This window comes from Passer domesticus, chromosome 21 (genome assembly GCF_036417665.1).
Source record: "Passer domesticus isolate bPasDom1 chromosome 21, bPasDom1.hap1, whole genome shotgun sequence".
Taxonomy (NCBI): Eukaryota; Metazoa; Chordata; class Aves; order Passeriformes; family Passeridae; genus Passer; species Passer domesticus.
In genome coordinates, this window is record NC_087494.1 from 4,491,748 (window position 1) to 4,508,861 (window position 17,114).

The following is a 17,114-nucleotide window of genomic DNA, read 5'->3' on the forward strand; positions in this document are numbered from 1 at the left end:
CTGGGGACAAGGCCTAGAGGGACAGGAGCCAGGGAATGGCTGCCAGTGGCAGAGGGCAGGGCTGGGTGGGAGATTGGGCAGAAATTGTTCCCTGTGAGGGTGGGCAGGCCCTGGCTTGGGGTGCCCAGAGCAGCTGTGGCTGCCCCTGGATCCCTGGCAGTGCCAAGGCCAGGCTGGGCAGGCTTTGGAAGGTGTCTGTGCCCATGGCAGGGGCTGGAACAAGGCAGTCTTTAAGGTCCCTTCCAAGCCAAAGCATTCTGGAATTCTGTGATAAGGACTAGCAGCAGTGCATCACAAGTTTTACTGAGCTCAGCCTCTCAGTTCCTGCTGTCTCTGGCCAGTGAGTTCAGGTATTAGGGGGCTCAGTCAGGTTTCCTTTGTTTTTTAGGTCATTAATGTGCTTCCTTGTTTTGGCCTAACAGTGAAGGCTGGTGCTTTGCTGCAGCGTGGCCATCCTTGCTTTTCACTGCAGTTAACTCTTGCTTGATGCTGAAGTTACATTGTGAGCTGTACTTAAACATCTGTGTCATGAAATGAAACAGTTCAATCTGTAAAGTGGAGAGATGAGAAAGGGGAGTGTGGGTAAAGCACCTCGTGTGCAGTGGATGGGTATGTCTGAGTGCTTCTCAGCACTTCTGAATTAGTAGTGTAAAATGGAGTTTCTCTTCTGAGGGATGCAGGCAAGATTGAATCTGTCCTTGTTTATTCTAACTGAGCAGCCAAAAATACGAATTTTAAGGGGTGCCCTTGGCCAGGGACTGTTTTAGCCTGGTATAGGCTAAGAGCTCACTGGTAGTGAGATGCAAGGCAGATTGAGCTGCTTCAGTGGAAATCCCAGCTGTTAAACTGTAAAATGTCTGCTAAAAAAAAAAAAATCTTGGTAAACCAGAGTCAGTGGAAAGGATGTGAAAACCCTTCTATCTCTCCAGTAGAGGAAATGGACCAGGATGACAGGCAGAGGCACAAACATGTTTTCTCTGAATTGAAGGGGTTTTACCGTTATCTTAATTCACCACAGCAATGTTTGTTTGCATGTTTTCAGATTTCTTTACTCAGACGAAGTTCAGATTGGACCAGAGACTGTTATGACAACACTTTACACAGCTAAGAAATATGCAGTTCCAGCCCTTGAAGCTCATTGTGTGGAGTTTCTTAAAAAAAACCTCAGAGCAGACAATGCATTCATGCTATTAACTCAGGTGAGTTTGTGATCATCTGCCTTCAGCAGGGTCCAGCACAGTCAGAAAATGGGAATTTTCTGGGTGTTCCAGAGTTGATCATCCAAAGTGGAGCAGCTCTGGGTCGTTTTGAATTCTTCCTCACAGGAGTCCAGCACTGCTGAGCAGGTTCTTACAGAGAACAATATACAGCAAATGTTGCTGCTGTTTCAGATCTTTCTGTTTCACTGTGGCAGGTGGTTCCTTCCAGAGTGTGAGCTGGGGATGGAGTTAACAGGGTGGAAAGATTTCATCTGCCAAGAAGAAAAGTGGAATGAGAGGATTTCCGTGTGTTACAGAATCAGGACTGGTAATGCTGAGCTTTCTCTCAGTGCTGTGTCTGGCTGCTCAGCCATTCCTTGAAGGACTTTTGTGCAATACTTTTCCTGAAGTGGGGGTGAAAGAAAACCTTTTCATGAGTGCTTTGGTTTATTTTGCTGGGAGAGGAGCAAGGTGCTCTCTTCCTCAGCCTGTTCCAGCTCCACCTCCTGCACTGAAGGCTCACAGACCCAGAGTGCCAGAGCAGCTGTTCCTTGGCCCTGGGTCTGATCCAGTCTCTGAGGGTTGGGCTCCTCCATCTTCCACTTGACTCTTGAAGCAGAAAAGTAGGAAACAGTGTTTACAACTTCTGCTTAGTTTGAAAAGATCAGACTTCGTGTCCAGGTTGATTAAATGAGCATCACTCATCCCCATTTCCCAGCCCTGTCTTCTCTCTCTGGTCCCTGTCACTCTTTCTCAGACAGCTGATGCCATATTGGTGACATCCACAGTGCTGTCATCTGTGTGGTGGAGTCTGGCACTGCCAGGGACACCCTGTTCTGGGTGCTACAGGAATAAGAAACACACAGGCTTTGTGTGTGCCTTTCTTTCCTTTAGGGAATGGGCAGACTGGAGTGGCTCTGGAGGGATATTTCTGATCAGCCAGCTCAGGAAAGCTGCTGTGCTGTCTGATGTTAAATAGAGCTTGCAGAGGAGTTTTCCAGCTGCACTGAGTTGGGAAGCAGCACACTAAGGTGGCCTGGCTCTGAGGGACTGCCTGCCTCACCCAGCATTCCTGTCTGCTGCATTCTCCCCCTTGTCAGGAGTACAGGTGTCTCAGGCTCTGCCTGTAGGTACCATGTGGGTGGCAGTGGCTGCGCCAGCAGTGCAGATATTGAAGCAGTGCTGGCCTGAAGCAGGATTAGGCTGGGATTTTTTTTAGTTTAAATATTTGGATCAGTTCTCAAAGTAGTTCCATGTCACACTGCTGTTTGTAGACATTTGTCACTGCTTAGGTTCAGCTACTGCTGCAACACTCCATGGCTTCTTCACACATCCTCATTAACCTGGCCCTTTTCCACGTGCCCTGAACAGATGAGGCAGCCCCTGAGACAGGGGGAGATCCACATTGTACTTCCCAGAGGCAAATTCAGGACTTGAAGGCTCTTGATTGGGAATGGCACCCAAATCTGTGCTCCATCTGATGCACGGTGGGACAGCTGCAGCTCCTTGGCTGCAGCTTTCCTGTTCTTTGGCTTCAGCAGTTGCACTCTGAAAGATCAGGAGCTGTTAGCCAGGAGCTGGGAGTGTATCTTTCCCATAGACTGAAGTTTTGGGGAGGCATCTAAGGCTAGCCATTGCTCAGTGGTGGGTTAGAGGTGTTGGCTTTGTGGTATTCCATATGCAGAGATTTTTTGTGGTTTCCTGTGTCTCTGCACTTGAGTTTGTAGCTTTGACAAGGTAATATTTATATTTATGGTGACTTCCTTACAGGTCACTAAGGTCCTTCTTTGGCAAAGGAGGAAGGTATCCTTGTGTTTCAGGTGCCAAAACCAAAATACTGGCTGGTACTCTGTCAGTGGCACTGAGGCAGGTCAAATGCCAGATGGGGAAAGGCTTTCCTGTTGCCTTTTGTTTGTGGCTTGTTCATTCTGTATAATCATCAGTGATGATTCCCATCTAGTTTTATGTTCACTATTTCTCTGTATCAAGTCTGAGATGTTTGAGGCAGGTCTTGCTTGAGAAATGTGCCTGATCTTGATGGCTAGGTGCACCTCACTGAAAGGATCTCTTCTCACAACCCTCTTGTTTCTGGTCTGCAGTGTGAAAACCTACCTGTTTTCTGCTTTCACTGCATCAAACCAACAACCTCTTCAGTAAATTACAGACCTGAGATATATCTTGTAAAAGGCATTGCCCAATAGTCTTAAGATCATGGATCTGAGATCCCAGGTAGAGCCCCAAACCTCCTTTTGTGTGTGTCTGCCCAATCCCCTGGTCCAGCAGCTGTGTCACTGTCTGTCTCAAACAACTGCTGATCAGTGGCAGAAATATCAGAGGCAAACAGCTTTCCTCACTGATTGTGCCTCGTAGTGAGCTGTGATCCTCTTTCATGCCAGACACACATCCAAGTGTCACTTTGATCAGCAAGGAAATAAAGCTTGCCTGGAGCTGCTGTGGGGGAGAGCTCTGTGAGTGTAACTGAAGTCCTCACGTGTCCAAAGAGCCACTACAGTAGTAAAGTCTGAGTCAGTCACAGCTCTTGATGCCAAGAGTGTAAAGGCACTGGCAGCCCTCCAGCCCCCGGAGCAGGTGACAACTGCTGAAGTTTCCCTGGGCCCTGAGAAATTGTTGTTTCAGCTTCCTGCTCTTGAGGTCTCAGCACAAAGATTGGCCTTGCTGAGCTCTGCGTGCCACAAGCAGGGCTGAAGCAGAAGATGCTGGAAGGCACCTCCTGAGTGATGGAATTCCCAGCCCAAAACACGAGTTTTAAACCTTACCTGTGGCAGTGAGCTCAAGTCTGGTGTATTCTTGTTAGGTCTGAAGTCAAGGCAGTTCCTTCCTAAACAACAAAACCAAAGCACTGAAGTAGGAGGTCTTTTAGTGGTTTTTTGTGTATTCCACCCATTTCTGCTTATGCTGGGCACAGGGCTGCTAACACGTGGCAGTCCAGGCTGATCTGAAGTGGCAGCAAAATTGTTACAAGACTTCTCTTAAGTTGGGCAGAGAAATTCTGAGCAGCTCTCCAGGCTGTGTAAGGCTTTTCTTGGAATAGTAACCTATTTTGGGACAAATTCTTTAAGGTAACTGGATTAAAGTGGCTGTTTCTGTGCAAAACATGGAAATGCACTAAAGCAGGCTGTGTACCCTGTAGGGCTCCCCAGGACACACAGGCACTGCTGCTACAGCTTTTTCTTGCTAATGCACAAGATCAGTGTGGCTGTTCTTACAGAATAAGCTCCCTCTGCATTATTCCTAGAGCAAGCGGGCCTGGAGTCACTGGGCAAAGCTTTTTTGTAAATAGAAAAATGATGTAAAAATTGCCTGTTCTGAGCTGACAGAGTCAGTGTGGTGCTGGAGAGCACGATTGGTGCCTGCACCAGGCCATGTTAAAACAAAGACGTGCCTGAAGACATGCACAGCTGAACCAGGGCTGCTGCCAAACACAGAATTTTCTAGTGTTTGCCTTGTCATGCTTAACTGCTTGTGAAAGGCCCAGTGGATTCCTGGTGCAGTCAGGCATGGTATTGCTAATGAAGATGGGCTGTGGGAGGGGAAGGGGGGTTCTTAGTGTAAACTTTAAAATACCTTTTCTGTTAATGATGCTCTTCCCTGCCTAGGCCCGGCTGTTTGATGAGCCCCAGCTGGCCAGCCTGTGCCTGGAGAACATAGACAAGAACACCTCAGATGCCCTCAATGCAGAGGGGTTTACAGACATTGACCTGGGTAAGCTCTTTTCCACCCCTCCCTCTCTCTCCCTGCTTTCATAACCAGCTTGTCTCCAAAGTTGTTACAGGTTAATAATGCCTGGCACTCGTGGCTTGGCTGTTCTGGAGCAATCAGTTGAATAGGCTCTGGCACAAAGTGGCTGGAGACAGGGGGTTTGCCAAAGAGTTTGCTGCCTTGCCTGCAGAAATACCCTGGAATCTGCTTACTTTGGTGCAACTTGAGTTTTCTGGGCATGACACAAAGCCCGCTTCCTGTGTTGATGTTGGCAGGTTTTGGGTGGGTGTAAACTTGCCTTTTTTTGTAGAGTTGGCTTTCTTCCCCAAGTCTTTGTCAGGTTTTGGAGTTAAAAAGGTGGTGTGTTTTTGGAAGCAAGGACTGGCTATTTTAATTACCGTCTGCAGTTTCCAAACTTGCTGGGCACAGTTAATGAACATTAAAATTCAGGCTTTAACCTTCTTCTAATGAGATGGGCTGTGGAGGTAAGGCACAGGTCACCTTCTGGCTTTCATGCCGCTTGTTTCATCCAAATTTGACGTCAAGCAAGTTGCAATTCATCCTCCTGCACTTGCATTAACATGCCAATTAACTGGGCTCTGTTTGCTGCTCCAGTGAGTTCCTTGCTGATGGAATATGCAGATAAATCATCCTCAGAGGCTGCAGGCAGCACTTTTGGGAGATGCTGTTGCTTCAGCCGCTTCCTCTTTTACCTTGGCTGTGCACGGGGCACTCCTGGCGAGGTGCAGGGGCTGGTGTGGGGTTCAGAGCTGAAGCTGTGCCTGTTGTCGTGCCCTGCAGACACCCTGGTGGCAGTGCTGGAGAGGGACACCCTGGGCATCCGGGAGGTTCGCCTGTTCAATGCCGTGGTGCGCTGGTCGGAGGCCGAGTGTCAGCGGCAGCAGCTCCAGGTGATTCCAGAGAACAAGAGGAAGGTTCTGGGCAAAGCTCTCTCCCTTATCCGCTTCCCACTGATGACTATTGAGGAGTTTGCAGCAGGTAACTCTACAAAGGTGTTTCTGGCAATCCTGGTCTTTGCTTTCCCTCAGCTACAGATTGTCAATCACACAAAAAGAGAGTTTTCTCTGTGTATGCTGTAGTGATTTCAATAGCAGATTCCTCCCCATTTTCCCTCATTCTCCCCCTAAAAGGCTGGAAAGGGACATTTCATAGGGGCCTGGAGTGACAGCACAAGAGATAATGGCCTCCTGAAGGAGGGTGGGGTTAGACTGGATGTCAGAAGGAAATTCTGTAGTGTAAGGGTGTGAGGCCCTGGCACAGGGTGCCCAGAGCAGCTGTGGCTGCCCCGTGCATGGAAGTGTCCATGGCCAGCCTGGGCAGGGCTTGGAGTGCCCTGAGGTAGTGGAAGGTGTCCCTGCCTGTGGCAAGAGGTGCCACTGGATGAGCTTTAAGATCCCTTCCAACACTCTTCTGTGATTCTATGATTACAAAGTCTACTGTCTGAATGCCATTTTCATCCATGCCCATTCACTCATGTTAGAGCCTGTGGTGCTCCCCTGGGAAGAGCAGGGGGATCACAGCTGTGTTTGCTCTCACAGCATGGTTGGATGGTTACTGTCCCATTCAGCTGAGAGCAAAGATCCAAACTGGGGCTCACCTGCTCCCCTTCCCAGCCATCCTGAGGGTTTAAACTACACAAAGCTAATGGATTTGCAAATAATTGGTGTTGATCATAGCCTGTTCCCAAAGAGAAGTGGGGATGTTTCTCCCCATCCTCTGCCTGTGGTGGTGTTGGCCCTGTCTTGCCAGTGCTGTTCAGAGCAGAGCCCCATATCTGAAAAACTTTGAAAATGTTCTTTGAGCTGCAGGATTGGTGTTGTTTAGTCTGTGTCTCAAAGTATTTTTCAAGTTTACATTAAGATCTTGATCCACAGAGATGTCTAACTCATTTCACAGCTTGGACTATAGATTGCCTTGTTTTCTTTTCATTGCTTGTTGTCTTTCACTTCATCCTCTGGGGATTCCCCGGGGATTGGAAGCTGGCAATTGGCTTAAATAGTTGTCATGCTAAAAAGACACAGTGGAGCCATTTTCCAGACTGTAACTTGTCTCAGGCTGCAGTGCTGTGTACACAGGAGCAAACAGGGGCACTGACCCCTTCCTTTGCAGGTCACTTCTCAGGGCAGTGCTGCCATCAGCTGCTCAGTCCTTCATGTCCCTGTTCCCACGTGAGGGGGGCTGTTGGTAAGGAGAAAATCTGGGCTTCAGACTTGGTCCCCACTCTCTGCTTGGCCTGTCACAGCTGTGATGTGGCCTCAGGGAATGTGGATTTCTTCAGAAGGAGCTCGCTCAGTGAAGCAGAGATCTTTGCATCTTTCTGCAGATCCCATTTCTTTCAGTCCTTGCTGGTGACCTTGTATCATTCTCTCACTGGAAGGAAAATGTTAATTTTGGCATGTTTGGGTTGAAGGCTTTGAGCTGGGAGAGCCAGTGCCCCTCCCCATGTCACAAACTGCCTGTCCTACTTGGACCTTTGTGCTTTAAGAGAAATTATTAAGTTTTCTGCATCCACTTTAATCTAAAAGATGACCAAAACCCCCAAACCTGGGGAACTGCAATGATCAGCTGTTCCTTAAACAAGGAATTAACTTGGAATTCCTTCAGCTTTGTCCTTTCTCTGAATTTCTGAGTGATTCTGATTTCTGTGGTGATCACAGCAGAGACAAGGAGGGAAACCTTTTCCCTCCACACCCCTCTCTGCCAAAAGCCAAGAAAAGAGGGAATTTTACAGCAGTGGTTTCACCAGTTTGTTGTATAATCTGGTATCAAATGTAGGGTTTTGCATGAAGATGTTTTAACTGGCAAATGTGTCCCTCCCTCCCCTTAGAGCAGGTAATTTGAAACATTGCAGAAGTGAGTTGCAACAACCCAGGATAAGTTCAGACACATCAACTGGGCTGTTTTTTTGCTGAACAAAGTATCCAGAAGCTCATTTACCTTTGAGATTTCCTTGAAATCTTGAGTCTCTCCCCATTGCATCATTGGACCAGGTTATGTCTGGGTAACATCATGCTGAATTTAACCAGCTACAAGTAGTTTTGGACCTACAAGTAGCTGGGCATTTGCTCCCCACATTAAAGAGCATTTAACTACTGTTGTTTCCCCAGTACTCAATGGTCTTGTTTATGTTCAAAGCCTTGTGCAAACAGCTGTAGAGAAGCTTTTGAGTGTTAGGCTAACAAATTCATTTTATCCAGTTTCACTTTTGAAAGTACTTCAGGTCGTTTGCAAAGATTGAGTTTAGCATCACTGAGTTGGATGCCCAGAGCAGCTGTGGCTGCCCCTGGATCCCTGGCAGTGCCCAGGGCCAGGCTGGACAGGGCTTGGAGCAGCCTGGGACAGTGGGAGGTGTCCCTGCTATGGGAGAGGGTGGCACTGGATCAGCTTTGAGGTCCCTTCCAACTCAAACCAGTCTGTGATTCTGTGATCCCTCTGGGAAAAAATGTCCTGTTACTGGAGAAAAGATGAGAATGTGCTCTAGCTCTTGCTAAAATCATTAGCATTTCCCCCAAGGTTCTATAATGAAGTTATTAAAATGCAAGATGTGGATTAAATGCCTGAAGGAATGAGCTGAACCACCTTTGTCTTGAGTAAAGATACCCTTAAACTTTTTGAGTTGATGGTAACTGTGTGGCAGCCCCCCTTCCTCTTCCTCATGGTCCTCCATTGTGTGTGAACCACCAGTGTGGATGTTTGGAAATCCCTGTCTGTTACCATTGTTGTCATTTCCAGAAGGAGTGGGACAAGGATCAGCTGCATGCTTTTGGGTTTTTTTGGTAGCCCTGTGCATTTGGGCTCCACAGAGCTGGGCAGTTAATCACAGTTCCATGTTCCTTGAAGGCTCTGCAGCCTGTGACTGCCCTGTGGATAAAGGGCAGCACCTTTGTCTGGGACTTAATATCCTGATGCACCACTGGGATCCCATCTGTGATGGGGGTTTAGCCTGCTCCCAGCTGGAGTCAGGCTTGTTTCCCCATGAAAACCCCAGAGGGATTCTTGCTGCTTATGCAGTTCTGGGGCCCCAAGATCAGAAGGATCCAAAGCTGTTGGAGAGTGCCCAGAGGAGGGACACGGAGCTGGGGAAGGCTCTGAGGAGCGGCTGAGGGCCCTTGGCTCGTTCAGCTGGAGCACAGGAGACTGAGGGGAGGCTCCTGGGGGCTGCAGCTCCTGCCCAGGGCAGGCAGAGGGGCAGGGGCTGAGCTCTGCTCTGGGACAGGGCCAGGAGCCCACGAAGGGCTGGAGCTGTGGCAGGGCTTGGCATGGAGCTCAGGGCAAGGCTCTTGGCCCCGAGGGTGCTGGCACTGCCCAGGCTGCCCAGGGAATGGTCCCGGCCCCAAGGCTGCCAGAGCTCCAGGAGCGTTTGGACAGCGCTGCCAGGGCTGCTCAGGGTGGGGTGTTGGGGTGGCTGTGCAGGGACAGGGGCTGCCCTGAGCATCCCTGGGGGTCCCTCCTGACACGGGACATTCCAGGGCTCTGTGGTTCCCTAAGGCTGACGGCACTGCCCCTCCCCTCCCCTCCCCTCTGCAGGGCCTGCCCAGTCGGGGATCCTGACGGACCGGGAGGTGGTGAGCCTGTTCCTGCACTTCACGGTGAACCCGAAGCCGCGGGTGGAGTTCATCGACCGGCCCCGGTGCTGCCTGCGGGGCAAGGAGTGCAGCATCAGCCGCTTCCAGCAGGTGGAGAGCCGCTGGGGGTACAGTGGGACGAGTGACAGGATCAGGTCAGCTCTCGCGCCCATTCCCACCCCTGGACTGTGTTCCTGAGCTTCCCGCTGCTCTAGCTCTAAACACTCAAGGTTCTGTGCCAGACCCCGACTTTCCACCGTGTAAACCCCAAAGGGAAGGTGTTCTGCTGGGCAGAACCATCCCCCCATGCACTGACCTGCATGCTGCTGCCACTTTGCATCTCTATTGGCAAAGGTTTCCAGGAAACGTGGCTCCCAGCACAGGCCTCCCTGGAAGGGGAGGGAAATAACCCCCCAAAGGCTTCCTGCAGCTTAGGGGCACATAAATGAGTTGTCAGCAGTTGTCCCCTGCCATGCTTTGTGGGGGACAGGTAACCAGTGCTCCATCAGGTTGGTTCCCTGCTCCAGGTGTCAGTGTGGCTTGTTGAAGCCCCTTAACCTCTCCTGTTGGAGAGAGGGGTTGGGGTGAAGTTCTGCTGACACCCAGTTTGTTCAGACCTGAGCTTGTGGACAACCAGCAGAGCCCAGTTAGGCTGGCACAGACTGGCTGGAAAATGGTGCTTTGCAAGGCTTGTGTTCCCAAGGCAGAAAATGAGAGCAAGACAGGAGGGAATCAGGAAGCCCTGGGGTTCTTTCCTGCTTTGTGGTCATCTTGGGTGGAAGGAGACTCACAGCAGTGAAGCTCTTCACAATTTTTAAGATGATTCTGTTGCACTGGAGCTGTTGGTGAGATCTTCTGGTCCATTCCACCCTGGCAGTGGGAACTGCTGCCAGCTCCAAACACTTCCTGCTCCCACCTCTGGCACTCACAGACCTTTTGGAGTTTGGGTTTGACTTCAGGTTCAGCCTCTGCAGCATCAGGGTCAGTTCCAACACTGAATATTCCATGCTGGCTGCAGAGCTGAGGCTGCCAGCCTGCCCCAGGTGCTTGTTCTGGAAACACTACAGGGCTAAAAGAGTTGGTGGGCAGACACTGAGGCTGCTGCTGCCCAAGAAGGTGGAGCTGTAGTGGGGTAAATACCCTTCCCCTTCTTCCTTGGGCAGCAGGGATTCCTGCACTCAGGAGTGACTGAATCCTTGTGTCTGCTCTGGTAAATCTGGAGTGCAGCAAACACCCAGCAGCACATGAGCAGTTCCCCAGGGCTCAGCAGTGGAACACCCAGTGGTGTTTGCTGGGCACAGCACTGTGAGGTGGGCTCTGTTCCACACTCCCAGGCTGCCCTGCCTGGGCCTGGTGGGTGTCTGGGGGTGCTGATGTTTTGCCACAACTTGGAACACTTCCTGAGCCTGGACCCTGAAATTTGGGGATGGGATTGTGCAGCTTTGTGTTTCACACAAGCCCACTGGACCAGAGGTGTGAGTGTGCAGCTGATGGTTTCTGTGCAGGGTTTCACCTCTTAGTAAGGGCTGCACTTAAATCTGTGTAGGTTGGATTAAATCAGAGATGTAAAATCAGCACAAGTGGAGATATTTGTGTATCAGCTTTGTACTGGAGCAATACAGGAGTGGCAGGTTTGGACTGACTTTCCTGCTCTGTTCCTACAGGTTCTCAGTAAACAAAAGGATATTTGTAGTTGGGTTTGGATTATACGGATCCATACACGGGCCAACAGATTACCAAGTAAATATACAGGTAATTCTCTCTGCTACCTTAAAAATCCTGGCTGTTTTAGGGGCTGACAAACACATTTTAGTGAATCTGTGACAAAAAAAAAGGTTCAGAGGGACTGTGTTTCTCTGGGCAGGGGGCTGGCAGATGTAGCAAGGGCCAGATGGGGCACTGGGGATCAGAAGGATTATTGCTCTTGATTTTATTGCACACGTCACTGCAGCATCTCCCCAGGTCTGCTCCCAGCTTTGGGGCAGTTGGGAGGCAGTTTGGGCAGCAGCTGTGCATGATTTCCCACCCCGAGCAGGCTGGGAGAGGCTCAGTTGTCTCCAACTTGTCCAAAGAGCAGGTGGATCCCGTGGATCAGGCTGGTGCCTGTTCTGGGTGCCCGTGTGCCACCCAGTGTGGGTCACTGGAGGAGGACTGTCCCCACGAGAGTCACTCCAGCACACAGGGCAGGCTGTCAGCATTTCTTCCCTGATTGTCAGGGCTCATCCTGCTGCCCTGAGCTCTTGGGGGAGAAGGGTCTGAGCACAGTGTGGGCTTGCAGTGCTCTGCCAGCCTGGGGGTGAGGAGGGGGCGTTCTGGGCTGTCTGGGGCCTGAGCCCACAGCTCTGTGCTGAGCTCAGAGAGGCCCAGAGCAGCTGTGGCTGCCTCACCCCTGAAAGTTCAAGTCCAGGATGTGGCTTAAAGCAACCTGGGATAGTGGGTGGCATCCCTGCCCCTGGCAGGAGGGTTGGAGATGGATGATCCTTAAGGTCCATCCCAACCCAAAGGTGGGATTCTGTGGTTCTGTGATCATTGGTGGTGACAGGAGTGAGGGACAGTGCAGGCATGGTCCATCTGGCAGTGCCTGGGGCTCGGCCTAGCTCAGGGACACTCTCATGGGCAGTGTCCAGATGAAAGCTGACCCTTTCATGGATGATCTGTGCTGCAGATCATCCACACAGACAGCAACACGGTCCTGGGGCAGAACGACACCGGCTTCAGCTGTGACGGATCCTCCAACACCTTCCGGGTCATGTTCAAGGAGCCTGTTGAGATTTTACCCAACGTCAACTACACAGCCTGTGCTACTCTAAAGGTACCACCTGGGGTGGGGAGAGCTGCAGGCAGCTGAGGGCACCTGCTGTAGGACATCAGTGCAACCTCTGTGTCCCTCGAGGCCAGTGGTGCAATCTCCAAGGTCTGAGTGTGCCCTGCTGCTGCCGTGAGCTCGTTCACCCCCAGCATTCAGAGCTGGTTTTTGACTTGTCCCACAGCACTGAACTGGTGTTTCACTGGGGAGGGGATGGGGTGGTGGTTTTGGTGTGCTCAGCTGAGCTGTCAGTCCTGCAGGTGTGTAATGCAAAGCCTGCTGCAGTGGCCTCAAAAAGTTCATATGTAGCTGTTGAGACCTGGTTAAATTAGTGTTAAGTTCTGATAGAGATGAGATTGAGCTCAGAATACCTGAGGTGCAAATCCAGGAGGAAAAGGGAGGAACTGACATCCCCACAGCTCCAAACCCACCAGAGAGGCTGGGCAGCAGCAGGGTCCTGACCTGTTCTTGTCTTCCGTGACCCCTGCAGGGTCCAGATTCCCACTATGGAACCAAAGGACTGCGCAAAGTGATCCATGAATCACCAACAACGGGAGCCAAAACCTGCTTTACATTCTGTTACGCGGCTGGGAACAACAACGGCACCTCCGTGGAGGATGGACAAATCCCAGAGATCATCTTCTACACATAGTGCCACTGCCCAGCCCGCCCTGGACTCGACTCTTCCCTGTCGCCTCCCAAACGAAATCTCTGGCTGAGTTTGACCACACCAATTGGAGCCACACTAGCCAAAGGTCACAGTGAAATCATTTCAAAGCTCATGTTCTGCCTTGTGCTAGTGCTGCTGCTGCTCCCAGGTGCCAGCCCAGCTGGTGTCCCAGTGCAGCCCAGCTGGTGTCCCAGTACCATTTGTAGGTTGTCTGTGGCTTGTTGTTTTTCACCTCCTGATTAACCCTATCTAACAACGTGCGTTTTTTGGACTGTAATGAATGTAGATGCTTTTCCACCGGTCAGAAACAAGGCAACGAGTGGCTCTGGTTGTGGTTTCACTTGCCATGAGGAGATGGTCCTGCAGGCAGACTCGGTCAGGGCTGGGTGGCCTCTGCTCTGCTCCAGCTCAGCAGTCCAGGCCAGCCTGCAGGGCTTGGCCAGCCTGTGTCCAGCACCTTCCCTCCCTCCCAGCAGCCTCAGCACACAGAGCCACCTTCAAAAGTCATGGAAAGTGGCCTTTTCCCTGAGGCTTTGCTGTTCCAGCACTACACAGGCTTGGAGATCTCAAAGCTGAGCTCCTCTGGAGGGACTGAGGCATTTTCCTGCTCTTCCCACTGATCTGTGACAATCTTCACCTCGGGCAGTTGGTGGCAGCGAGGTGACCTCCCTGCAGAGGGTAAGGGACAGCAGCCTGGCCGGGCAGCTCCTCCTGCATTCTGAGTCCCCGTGGTGCTGCTTCCACACCCCTGGCACAGCCCAAGTGCTGGTGATGCTCAGCTCACCCTGAGCAGCCCCAGCTCTGTTGTTGGCTGTTGTCCTTTGCAGAGTGCCAGGGTTTGTCAGTTGAAGCAGAAGGGCACCTGCCTCAGCTGTTCCTGGGCATTCCTGCAGTTTCCATGCACGTTTCCATGCGTTTCCCTCTGTTCCTGTGCATTGCTGCCTCGCCCCTGCTGCCCTGATGGCAGCAGGAAGAGAGGCTGGATGTGCACCTGCCTGTTACCTGTAATGCAGCAGATGGACAAGGATTTACCAAATGGTTCAGGAAAAGGTGGAATATTCTCTGTGCTGGTGTGTGTTTGCACACTGCCTGTTGGCCAGGCACAGCAGGGAGATCACAAACATCACCTGTTGAGCTGTGGAGCTCGGTGACCTTGAAGATACCCCTTGTTCAGGGCCAGCTGCTTTTCCCCGTGGCTGTCACAGAGGGTGGCTGGCCCTGGGCTGCCTGACCAGCCCCACCCTCACTGCCCACGAGTGAAGACCACGAGACTCTTCCTCCCCTCCTTTGCAGAGGAAGCTGGAATTAATCCCAGCCTGGCAGAAAGACCAGAGCCAGCGGGGTCTGCGTGGGACTGGCTGGGGTGGTGCTGCCTCAGGGCCCCTTCTCCAACCTCCTGCTCCAGCACGGAGCCACTGCCACTCTCTGGGCAGCTGCTGCCACTGGATTTCACTGCTGGGAGTCGAAACCTGGCTCTGCTTGGCTGGAGCACGGCTCCTCCTCCTCCTGCTGCCCCAGCCTGGATCCTGGGGCTGTGCTGGCTGGAGTCTCCTCCTCAGCCGTGCAGCAGCAGCCTGGGACTGCCCTGCATCTCCTCACCAGTTAAAGGTGCCCAGAGTGTGTTCTGTGCTCCAGGGAGATGGTGTGAGCTGTGTATGGTCAGCCTGCTTCCAGGTGGGATGGTTCTAATATGGCCAGTACTAAAAAAATAGAAAAAAATCCCAGCCCTGGGTCCATGACCTGGTGACTGAGCCCGACTCTGTGCAATGCAGACAGTGCTGTGAGATGGAGTCCCAGCCCAGGCTCCGTGTCCGTCGGGCTGTCTGTGCCTGCTCCTGCCACCACCCCTCTCCCAAGGGGGTGGGAATGTCACTGCTGGCAGCCAGGCCCGTGCTGGGGCTGCACCTTCCCCAGGGGCTCTGATCGGGGTTCTGCACCTCGGGCCGTCGGGTACAGGTGGAAATAGTGGAATAATTGGAATTTGAGAGAAGCAGAGCTGGGCACTTGGCTCTGGGAAGAGCAGGGCTGGGGCAGGCCCTGCCCAGCTGCAGGGGGAGCCTCCCGCTGGCTGCTCCCTGCAAGTTCTGTTCTCATCATTATTTTGTTACTCAAATTCTCGTCCCAAATCCCACCTTCCTGCCCTCCCTGCGCAGGGCAGGTCAGGCAGCTTGTCCTGTCACAGAGGGAGAGGAGTCAAACTCTGAACTACACCTGAGCAACTTCTGTTCTTACGGCTTTTCTGCAGTTTGATGCAATTCTGGCTTTTGTAGATAGATGAATGTAATTCCTTGTTGGACATGCCTGTTCCCAGAAGTATGAGCCATTCTGTTGTACCACATCACCTTCGGCAGAGCGGGCCCGCCCGGCTCCTGTGCTACTTGATGAATGTATCCGATGCTCTCGTCCCGTGTTCACACTCTGCTTTTCGGCCAGCTTTGTGATTTGTAAATAGGAAAACAATAAAGACATCGAGGTTGTCTTTATGAAGTTTCTTTGTGAGGGGAGGAGAATGGTGGAGGGGAGATGTTGGCCAAGCAGGCTCCTGGCCCATCTCCCCCAGCCGAGGGTGGGGCGTCCTCAGCTTCCCATCCAGGGGGTGTGGGATGAGCCAGATCCTCGGGCCCCCTGAAGCCTGGCAGTCACTGCTGGGGAGTGCAGACCCTCGGGCTCTGAGGGTGGAGGGAGGGCAGCAGGATGGCACAGGCTGGGCACACTCTGCTCTGGGTGATGTCACTTTATGACTGCATTTCTTAAACCTGAATTGGAGGTTTTTGACAATTAAATGCACAAAAGCTGCCTCAGCCTTTGGGGGTCCAGGCCTGGGGGAAGGCAGATCCTCTGGCCTGTGATTCCCAGCACAGAGAGGCTGTGGGGGCTGCTGCAGCAGGGTGGGAGCTGGGCTCTGCTCCGTGCCCAGCACAACTCCCACAGCTGCTCACCCTTTGCTCGAGGGAGCAAGGCCAGGGCCAGGGGCAGCTTCCCAGGGCTCCAGGCTCGGCCTCGGGGCCCTGCAGTGCCCGGAGCAGGGGGGCCCAGCCCAGCCCGGTCCCTGCTGGAGCACTGGCTCAGCTGGGAATCGCCCTCCTGCACCATCCCCTTCCTCACTACCTTGAGGAATAAAAAGCCTGAGTGGCTTTGCAGGAGCATCTGCCGGGAGCCTGGGAGGGCTGCCCAGGGCCATCGGCTGTGCTGCTGTTCCCTGACCTGTCCCCCCGAGATTTTCCTCCTGCTGCTTCAGGAAAGGGCAGGGAGTCCCTGCGAGGGGCTGGGGCTGCTCCCACCCACTGCTTGGGCAATGTCCTCACCCTTGGGAGCCACACAATGAAGCACATTAGAATGTGTTGGGTTTTAAAGATTTTTTTTATTTTATTTTTTTGTTTTTATTAAAAAAAAGCCCCTAAATTCTATGGCTTCCAGGAAGCATCAGAGAAATTGAAATGCCATACCTGTACACTTGGTTTTAAAGCAGTAACTAAACTCGCAATGGAACAAACGCTCTCACGTACAATCGCAGTATTTGGACTCCTCGCTGGAAGGACAGAGAGCCCCGGGCTCGGGCCGGCCCCGAGGGAGCGCGCACGGAGCCGGGCACTCCGGGCACGCCCTGGGGCCGCTTCCCTTCCCCTCCGCGGCTCCTCTTCGGCCTCGGCCGGGGCTGCTCTGAGCCGGCGCGCTGACAAGGGACCACTTCCAGTGAAAATTTTAAGGCGATTTTAAAATTCGTTTGTTCGCCTCGCTGGGGACACGAGGTCAAACGTTGCACGTCCCCTTCCTGCCTGGCCAGGGACACAGCAGCAGCTGGGGCCGCAGCCCGGACAAGCCAAAGCCGGGGTCAATCCCGAATTCAGGATGAAGAGGGGCCGTGGGGAGGGCACGGCCCCGTGGGAGACCCCAGGCCCCCCCAGCCCCTCCACAATCCGGGGCTCCAGCCCCCCGAGATGGTCAGTTTGGACAAATGTTTCAAAGCAGCCACAGATGGTCCCATCCCTCCCCCGCCCCCCCAGCACAGCCTCAGCCCCTTCTCCTGGGGCAGAACAACAGGGTTTTGGTAAAGATAAGTGTGTGTCCCCCCCCAAAGTGTCACGATCAATACACAGACAGCGCACGGGGTCAGTCAGGTGGGGAGCTGCAGT

The 17,114-nt window shown here is 52.5% G+C and overlaps 1 protein-coding gene across 1 annotated transcript in view; it reads left to right on the forward strand.

The window, feature by feature from the left end:
• Positions 1-15,464, forward strand: part of BTBD2 (BTB domain containing 2) — a 25,156-nt gene extending 9,692 nt beyond the window's left edge. Inside the window, exons 3-9 of the mRNA XM_064396785.1 lie at positions 1,043-1,199; positions 4,817-4,922; positions 5,721-5,918; positions 9,468-9,660; positions 11,170-11,257; positions 12,171-12,317; positions 12,802-15,464. Coding sequence (XP_064252855.1) covers positions 1,043-1,199; positions 4,817-4,922; positions 5,721-5,918; positions 9,468-9,660; positions 11,170-11,257; positions 12,171-12,317; positions 12,802-12,963 — 1,051 coding nt within the window. The 3' untranslated portion in view covers positions 12,964-15,464. The remainder of the gene's footprint in view (positions 1-1,042; positions 1,200-4,816; positions 4,923-5,720; positions 5,919-9,467; positions 9,661-11,169; positions 11,258-12,170; positions 12,318-12,801) is intronic.
• Positions 15,465-17,114: the final 1,650 nt, after the last annotated feature.